The sequence below is a fragment of the Myotis davidii genome, unplaced genomic scaffold (assembly GCF_000327345.1).
Source record: "Myotis davidii unplaced genomic scaffold, ASM32734v1 scaffold208, whole genome shotgun sequence".
Classification (NCBI taxonomy): Eukaryota; Metazoa; Chordata; class Mammalia; order Chiroptera; family Vespertilionidae; genus Myotis; species Myotis davidii.
The window spans coordinates 191,386-200,348 of record NW_006299706.1 but is presented as its reverse complement, the minus strand read 5'-3'; the positions used below and the strand labels follow the sequence as shown (position 1 = coordinate 200,348).

Sequence of the window (8,963 nt, the reverse complement as noted above, 5' to 3'; positions counted from 1 at the left end):
GCACCGGGAGCCCCGACACCACCATGTAGGCGTCGCCGATCGTCTCCACCTGCGAGGGCGGGAGAGGGTGCAGCACCTGAGGGCTGGGACGTCCCCTTCCCTGGGCCGCCCCCAGCCCCTCGTGTACTATCATTCTGAACTCCCACCCGGCTTTCCTCATCCGCCATCCTTCCATCCCCCACCCCGCCCGGTTTCTCTGCCTGCCCCTGGGTCTCCTTGTGATCGATACTCTCTCTCCCCATCTACCTTGGTCTCCTCTCAAAGATTCCATTTCCTCCTTCCCGTCACCTCTGTCTGACTGCCCCGGAATCTGCCTGTCCCTCCCCACCCACACCCACACTCTCACCTTGTACACATCGAAGTTGTCTATGACGGCATCGAAGCAAGTGTACAGGTCATTGAGCAGGGTCACCACCTGGAAGGGAACAGTAGGGGCTCCACCTGGGCTTGGGTGGGGAAGGCGGAGCCAGGAGGCAGGCCTATGGGATGGCGATGGTGGACCAAGCCTACGGGATGGCGATGGGGGACCAAGCCTACGGGATGGCGATGGTGGACCAAGCCTACAGGATGGCGATGGGGGACCAAGCAGACCTGCCTGGTCTTCACTCGTGGCTGCCCCCTGACTCACCTGCATGGGTGTGCTCTCGGCCGACAGGGCTGTGAAACCCACAATGTCACTGAAGTAGATAGTCACGCTGTCAAAGGCTTCGGCCTCCACGGTCTCGCCGCGCTTCAGCTGCTCAGCCACTGAGCTGAGGGGTCAGGGATCAGAGGGTGAGGTGGGGCCGGCACAGGGGTAGCAGGGCACGTCGCCGGCACGGGCACTCACTGAGGCAGGATCTGGTAGAGCAGGGCCTCGGCCTTCCGCTTCTCCTCCAGGTAGGCCTGGGTCCGCTCCTCCACCAGCTCCTCCAGGTTGTTGGCGTACTGCTCCATGCGGGACAGCAGGTTGTCCAGGATGTTGCTGCTGTTCTCTCTGCGGGCGGGGAGCAGCAGGCCGGGGTGAGAGCGTGCCCACCCCAGGCCTCCACCGGACCCAGGCTCCCAACCCACCTCCCGACGGCAGTGGGGACCCTGGAGAAGGCTGGGGGTGAGGGGCACTGCAGGAAAGGGTAGGAGGTACGTTGGGGTCATCTTTGAGATGCCAGGGTCAAGTGTGAAGCTTCAGGCACAGCTATTTTGTTGGAACAGTGAGTTGGAAGGTGGCAGAGGAGGTGGGAAGGGACTTGGGTTGACTGAGAACGCAGCAGGAGGGCACACAGGCTCCGAGGTGCATCTGGAGGCACTGGGCCCCAGGGTGGTGCCCTGGGCAAAGGAGTTCACAGGGTGGGGTGGGAGCTCCCCTGCAGGGGAGGGGCCGTGTACTCTGCACACCAGGGAAGACTAGGGGCCCTGGGGCTGAGCAGGAGGGGGGTGGGGAGGGGTGTTGTGGGAGGAGAGGGGGGATGAGAGGTGGGGAACTGTGGGGACATCTGGGTCATTTGATATTCACACAGGGGGCTGTGAGGCTGTGGTGCTACAGTAGCTACTTTATGGTTGAGACTTTGTTATTTTAAAGAGAGAGGAATGCAGGGGTGGGGGGGGAATTTGTTGTTACACTTATTTATACGTTCATTGGTCGATTCTTGTATGTGCCCCGACTGGGGATCGAAACCCACAACCTTGGGACGATGCTCTAACTGAGCCAGGCAGGGATGAGACTTAAGTGGGGGGTACATGGTGGGGGGGTAGGTGGGACAGGGGAGGCTGGGGGTGCCCCATGCCTAAGGCCAGCGACCTGTTAAACTTTCTCAGCATCGTGCGGATCTGCTGGAAGGGCGGCCGCTCCTGCGGGTCTTCAGCCCAGCACCTCTGCATCAGGTGCCCCAGTTCCTCCAGGTGACTCTGCAGGTCCAGGGAGGGCCGGAACGGGGGCTGCTCACCCCGAGTCACCCGCTCGATGATCTCTGTGTGGTGGGGAGAAAGGGGCTCAGTGGCTGGGCCAGCCAAGGGCCTGTTGAGAGATGGGGTGGGGAAGGCCGGGACCCGGGCACGGGGCAGTCATGCCTCAGGGTCACGGGCAACAATGGAGCAACGGGTGGTGGCTGGGCTGTGCAGGAGGAAGATGTGGTGGCATTTCCAGGCGTCTCTCTCTGGGGCTGAGGTAAGTTGAGACTGAGGCAGGGCTCGGGGACGGCATGTCCTCTTACCTTTGGGGCTGAGGTCCAAACCTTCCACGTGGAATACGCCGCTTCTCAGGGCAATCTCCTGAAGGATGATCCCAAAGCTGTAGATGTCACCGGCCTGGGAGCCCCGGACGGGGGGTGAGGCCATTCGCAGGAGCTCGGGGGCTGTCCACAGCTTTTCTGCGGGTCAGAGGGCAGGAGTCACAGGGCGAAGGGCCCAAAGCTAAAGGGAAACAAGGCTAGAGCTAGAAGGTTGGTCTGGGACTGATCTGGAGACACCAAACGAGTGCTAGAGCTAAACGAGGCCTGGAGACCGCTTCGTCGGACTCCTCGTTCTACTGGGGAATGAGCTGAGCGAGAGTCAGGAGAGGCGTGCGTGCTCAGGCCCATCCGAGACCAGGCACAGCCTCCCTGCTGGTCTGGCCTTCAGTCGGGATTGGGGACAGCGGGGGGTCTGAGCTCACTGGCGTAGAGGGTGTGTCCTTGGTCAGGCTCTGGGTCCCTGAAGCTCTCGAGCCCATAGTCAGTGATCTTGAGCACAAATCGACCGTCTACCACACAGTTGGATGACTTGAGGTTCCCGTGGGAGCAGATGGCCCCACTGTGCAGGAACTGCATGCCCTGGAGAACGTGGAGGCAGGGGTCTGGGGTATGAGTGGGACTTACAACCCCGGCCAGAGAAGCACGCCTCCCCCACGTCCAGTGGGCTCTCCTGGACCCACCTTGACGATGTCATTGGTGAGAGAGTACCGGAACATCCAGTCCAGGGTGATGCTCTCATTTTCCAGAATGTCCTACTGGGCAGTGAGAGTCAGCCCTGTGCCCTGCAGACTCCCCCTAAGAGGAGTGCAGGGGCCCTACTGCCGTCAAGTGGCAGAACAGGACAAACTTTGTATTTACTTTGGTGCCACTGCCCCCTCCCTCCCCACTCCCATTTTACAGATGGGGCAAATAAAGGTCAGAGAGAGAGAGGGGCCTCCTGGGGCTAGAGCCAGGGCTAGACCCAGGTTTCCTGACTCCCCTTGGTCCCCTCACCTGCAAGCTTCCACGGGGGCAGTACTCAGTGAGGATACAGATGTTGGGGGGATCGGTGCAGGCACCCACAAACCTGGTCAGGTGGTCATTCTGTATATCCCGCATCTGCAGGTAGGAGCCAGCATCAGGAGCCTGACAGAGACCTCACTCCTCAAGCTGTCCCCCACCCTCAAGGACCACTCACTCTTCTTAACTCTGTATTCATTCTCCAGACACTCTAGGGCCTTCCCTGGTGATTCCCACCCATGTTCTGTGGCCCACCATCCCTCCACATCTGCTCCCTACTCCCTCTGCCTCCCAAGCCCTCCACCCGCCCAGGGCACCAAGTATGGCCCCTCGAGGACCTTCCTCCAGGACATGTCCAGGTGTCCTTTCCCCATCCATGACACCCTCCTCCCACACGCAACATGCCAGGGCCCCTCTCAGGGCTACAGAGGACCCTGAGGTCCCTCCATAAGCAGTGCCTTTGGCCAACCTCCCCTGTCCCCCTGGGATGCTCCCCCAGGCCACTGCCTCACTCCCCTATATTACATGCTTCAGCTCAAACAGGACTTTTCTTGTCAGCTCAATGCGTTTACGGTTCACACTTTTCACAGCCACGAGGTTGCCCTGGGCAAGGAATGGAGACTGTCACCGTGAGGAGATGAGAGTTCCCAAATGCCCTGAGACCCTGCTCCTCACAGCCCACCATGCCTCCCGGGCCCTCCCTGTCCTGTCAGAGAGCAGCCTGCCCCAGGCCCCAGGCCCACCTTATAATACACCGTCTTGGCAAAGACCTGGAACTGGCCCTCTGTGGTGAGGAGGGAGCCGTAATTGGAGCCTCTCTGAAGGGAGGGAGAGCAGGAGGGACGGTCAGCCCATGGGCCCCACTGTGGGCCCCGCTCTCCCTGCTAATGGCTTGAGCTAGGTCTTCACTGCCTCCTTCCACATCATGACACCCGCCCCTCACTTGCTTTTTCCCTTTAATGTACTGTCACATAGACTATCTCCAACCTTTGAAGAAGCCTCTACAGGAGGCTCTTAGATGTAACCATTATCTGAGCGTCTCAGAGAGGGGCCATGACCTGCCCAAGGTCACACATGAAGACAGCTGGGGTTGGAACCCTGCTCTCTCCCTGACCCATCAGGCACTGCCCTCCCCCCACCCCATCCCCAGCTGTCCCTCAATGCCCCCCAATACCAGCGTTCTTACCCCACTCAAGGTCAGCCGGCTGCCCGCACTCCGGAGGTGCCTCTCCAGGCTACTGGGCTGCAAGTCCTCCCAACGCACCCGCCATAGCTCTGAGGCCAGTTCCTTCTCCAGCTGCATCTTCCTGAGGCATGAAACGGGCCTCTGAGCCCCTGACCCCGCGTGAGGAGGCTCTGGCCCACACCCCTCCCCTGAGCCCTGGCACCACTGCCTGAGCTGAGCCGAGCTGAGAGCACCCCCACTGCCCTGCGAGGCAGGTCTCAGGACGGCCCCTGGCTGAGAGCCGGGAGGTGTGGGTGAATTTCTGCCTCACGGGGACCTTGGGGCAGTCACTGTATTTCTTTGAGTCTCACGTCTTTATGTCCAAATGTCCTCATTTGGAAACGGGGAACCTCAATATTTGTTTCAAAAGCATTGTTATAGAATGAAAGAGAGGTGGTGTGGGAGGGTCTCTACATAGGACGTGATCAGCCAGCTCCGATGTTCTCCCCTCCCTCTATCCTTCACTTCTCCCCAGCTTCCGTTTCCGCTCCCCAGGAAGGCAGGCACAGGGCTCCGTCACCTCTCTGGATGCACAGGGCTCATCAGCCCTGCCCTGCTAGCAGGGGCCGATCCCAAAGGGTCTGAGCACTGCTTCCCATCCCGTCAGCAAGAGCAGGGGGGACAACCCGGCCCCTGGGCCAAGATCCAGGCCTTTATGTTGCCACTCCATCCCCTACCCCTTGCTGTCTGGGACCACCTCCCTCTCCCTGGGCACCCCTACCCCTACCCAGTTCCTCCCTTCTTCCTTGTGTCCTAAGGCTTTTTAGTCTCTTTTCTCCAGCGGCCTCCCCTGCTGTGCCCGCACCCTTCCTGCCTCCCCTCTGCATCCTTGCCGCCTCCCCTCCCCGAGTCTGGTTGGTTCCCCAGGTCTCCCAGCCTCACTCACCACCCTCTCCCCAAGGCTCACCTGTATATGAAGATGGAGACGATCAGGATGCTGAGCAGAGAGAGGCTGCCTACCAGCGCCAGCACCTCCAGGGTGGAAAAGTGGGCTGTGGGTGAGAGTGCGAGTTGCAGCAAGAAAGAGTTCGCTTAGACAGCAGGAGGAGTGCCTCCTAACGGTCAGCCAGTGCTAGGATGGTGGATGAAGGAAGGAAAAGGCAGGAGTCTTTCCAGAAAACTCTCAGTGTGGGGGGAGGGGAGCAGTGTCTCAGAATGGAGGCCTGGATGGCAAGGGGCAGGCACCTTGGTTGCAGGCAGGGTCCTCGTTGTCAAAGCCGCACTTGGGGATGTCAGGAGGCGGGTATCCTAGGGGCCAGTGCAGTGTGCGCCCTGCCACCGCCACCAGCTCCTGGGAAGTCCCATTGTAGTTCAGGACGACCTGTGGGAGGAGGGAGGGTGGGCAGGCACGGTGAGCGGGCAAGACCTCCTGTCCTGTGGGGTAGTCCTGTCTCCCACCTCCCCCATCCCTGCTTCCAGGCCCTTTAACTGGGATGTCAACCCTGTATCAAACCCCTACTGTGAGTGACAGAGACCCCATACCCGTGCCCCAGGCCATTAGAGTGGAATAACGAACACAGTGTGTGTTCATCTTGGCTCTGAGCTGCCCGTCTCTGTGGGAGGGGTTCTGTGATCTTAGGAGACACTGGACTTCCTGAGGGCAGGGCTGTGCTCCCTCCTCAGACATGGGTTCCCCAAGGGTAATGCCTGTGAGTCCCTATCATTCTGGTTGATCCCCCCACTAGAGCTTTAATCCAGGGCTCCCCATCAGTGACAAGCATAGCAGGTAACTTCAGGGTAGACAGATGCCCTGCCTGGGCTGGGGGGCCGGGGGCGGGGGCAGGAGAAGGGGGGTGAGGTGTCTTTCTCAGTTGGCATTGTCTTCCCCGGGCACAGCCTTACCCGAAAGGCACTGGTCTCAGGATCCATATCCCAGAGGGAGAAGTCAGTCTCTCGGTCTCCATTGCTGTCGATTTTCAGGTGTCCGGTCACACCTGGGGGCGTGGAGGAGGATGGCTGTGTTTTGAGGGAGCGGAAGAAAGTTCAGAGAGCCCCCCGCCCCCACGCACACACACCTCATCTGATCCCTTGATTGTTTCTGCCTTGCCCTCCAAACACACACACACACACACACACACACACACACAACACACACACGCCCCCCTCCCCCACACACACACACACACACACACACACGGAATGATAATAAAAGGGACAGAAACTTCAGCCACAGGACTGATGGGCGCTGGATACTCAGAAGGATTTCTTGATGGAGCTCAGAGAGAGGGCAGGAGGGCCTACAGGAAGCTGCGGGAGACTGGCGGGGCGAGGGACTGCCCGGCCGCAGGACTAGAGGCTCCCCATGCATGGCCTCCCACCCAGCGCAGTCCCAGGCAGGCCGTTCTCGCCACCTCCAGGCCCTGACCTTGGAAGCTCCGGTTCCACATCCGCTGGGTGATGCCCTCCCCATCGGTGACGGCTCCCCCGTGGGCCAGGGTCTCTGTCGCTGCCTGGACGAAGAGCAGGAGCCCGTCGTGGAAGGACGCGGGGATGGTGTTCACCTGCGGGGACAGCGGAGCCTTGCTGGGGTGGGATGTGGAGGGCACACAGTGGGTGCTGGGGGAGGCACTGGGAGTGCTGGGAGCTGGGAAGGGGATGAGAGGAAACATCCCCACAGGACAGCAAGGTTTCGCTAATGATAAGATGCCTCTGCATAGGCCACCGCTTCGCATGCCGCTGGGCAGGTGGGGCAGGACAGATCACTCCCCTTTGACTGTGAGGAGTTGAGATTCGGAGGTTGAACTGGTCAGCGCCACCTCCCAACCCCCAGAGATACAGCAATAAGGGGCAGGGAAAGAAGGGGAGGCCTGGGGATCCTGGGATGGCTGAGAGGACAGGGTGGAGACTGGCAGGGGGCCATGGAGGGGGGGCTGGAGGTCCACAGTGGAGGGTCCCAGGGCCCCGTCCTACCAGGCCGTCCTCCAGGGTGAAGTTGAACTGCTCATGAGCCAAGTGCTTCAGCTGCTGCAGGAATTCCGCGTACTCAGGGTTATCTGGCTCTTTGTATGTAATGATTTTGGCAGCCTGAGGAAGGGGTCAGTGGAGAGGGGTGAGCTGGGAGCTGACCCACCTTCCCAGTAGCCTGGGGCCCATCTCCCAGAGCTGCATCTCTGCTCAGCTTAACGTCAAACTGGACCCCATATCCTGGGTGAGGTGCTGACTGCTCCAAAGCAGGGGACCCAAAGGGAGGGCTTCTCCCAGTCCAGTGAGTCTGCAGGACTTGAACATCCTTCCACCTCAAGCCTACACGCACATCCTCTTACCCTCCTGGCTCTGAGCCCCCTGTCCCTTCATACACCTCTGGGCCCAGGCTCCTGCCCTTCGTCACCTAACTCCCTGTGAGCATCAGGAATTCCTTTTCTGCCCTGGCCGGTTTGGCTCAGTGGATAGAGCAGTGGTTCTCAACCTTCTGGCCCTCTAAATACAGTTCCTCATGTTGTGACCCAACCATAAAATTATTTTCGTTGCTACTTCATAACTGTCATGTTGCTGCTGTTATAAATCTAATGTAAATATCTGATATGCAGGATGGTCTTAGGCGACCCCTGTGAAAGGGTTGTTCGACCGCCAGAGGGGTCGCGACCCACAGGTTGAGAACCTCTGGGATAGAGCGTGGGCCTGCCCACTGAAGTCTCCCAGGTTTGAATCCGGGTCAAGGCACATGCCCAGGTTGTGGGCTCAATCCCCAGTAGGGGGCGTGCAGGAGGCAGCTGGTCAATGATTCTCTCTCATCATTGATGTTTCTATCTCTCTCCCCCTTCCTCTCTGAAATCAATAAAATATATTTTTTTTAAAAAAGAAAACTCCTTTAAAAAAAGAGAAAGAAAGAACTTCTTCTCTAGAATCATTTCAGATAATGCAGGACCCAGTGCCCAGAAACTACGTGTCACCAGTTGAGAGTCCCACCCCCTGGCACTCACCTGAAAGGCCCGGTGGGCACTGACATCCTGCCCATCCCCGCGCTCCCAGGGCCTGCGGGAGCCAAGGCCCTGTGCACCTTGCAGGCTTTGCCCGAAGAGATCCAGGTGGAAGAAAGCATAGTCCTCCCCACTGAGACCAGCTTCCAGGGCCAGAAGCATCAGGGCTCTGAAGGCATCCGGGGAGCTGCAGATGTAGATGACTGGGGGGGGAGGGGGAGGGTCAGAGAGAAAAGCCCAGGTGTTGGGGACGGGGAGACGCTCCAGGTAGGGGAGCTGGGGCACCCAGGGGATCGTTCAGAGCCCCTGTGGTAGTTGGGTGGACCTCCGGCCTCGGCCTCGGTACAGGCGGTGGCAGGAGGAAGATGGAGAAGGGCAGGAGGTGGAGGTGGGAGGGGGAAAGGAGCAGAGGTGCGGGGAGGCCGGGCAGGAGGGGGGCGGGAAGGAGAGGAAGGCCAGCCGGAGAGGGGACTGGAGAGGAGCTGGTGTGTGGGAGCAACGGGAGGAGAAGATGGAGGAAGGAACCAGGCGTTTGGGAAGAGAGAAAATGGGCGAGAAAAAGGGATGGGAACTAAGCCAGGAACCTACTACGTGTCAGGTGGCAGCAGGCCCCCC

The 8,963-nt window shown here is 59.8% G+C and overlaps 1 protein-coding gene across 1 annotated transcript in view; it reads right to left on the bottom strand.

Moving 5' to 3' along the window:
* Positions 1-8,645, bottom strand: part of NPR1 (natriuretic peptide receptor 1) — a gene marked incomplete at its 5' end in the record, with an annotated part of 12,194 nt that extends 3,549 nt beyond the window's left edge. The window contains 18 exons of the mRNA XM_015571674.1: positions 5-49; positions 347-415; positions 629-752; positions 830-976; positions 1,778-1,946; positions 2,190-2,345; positions 2,630-2,786; positions 2,888-2,959; positions 3,201-3,305; positions 3,732-3,809; positions 3,950-4,024; positions 4,393-4,513; positions 5,339-5,423; positions 5,617-5,752; positions 6,274-6,365; positions 6,797-6,932; positions 7,342-7,455; positions 8,352-8,645. Of these exons, the coding sequence (XP_015427160.1) occupies positions 5-49; positions 347-415; positions 629-752; positions 830-976; positions 1,778-1,946; positions 2,190-2,345; positions 2,630-2,786; positions 2,888-2,959; positions 3,201-3,305; positions 3,732-3,809; positions 3,950-4,024; positions 4,393-4,513; positions 5,339-5,423; positions 5,617-5,752; positions 6,274-6,365; positions 6,797-6,932; positions 7,342-7,455; positions 8,352-8,645 (2,175 nt within the window). The remainder of the gene's footprint in view (positions 1-4; positions 50-346; positions 416-628; positions 753-829; positions 977-1,777; positions 1,947-2,189; positions 2,346-2,629; positions 2,787-2,887; positions 2,960-3,200; positions 3,306-3,731; positions 3,810-3,949; positions 4,025-4,392; positions 4,514-5,338; positions 5,424-5,616; positions 5,753-6,273; positions 6,366-6,796; positions 6,933-7,341; positions 7,456-8,351) is intronic.
* Positions 8,646-8,963: the final 318 nt, after the last annotated feature.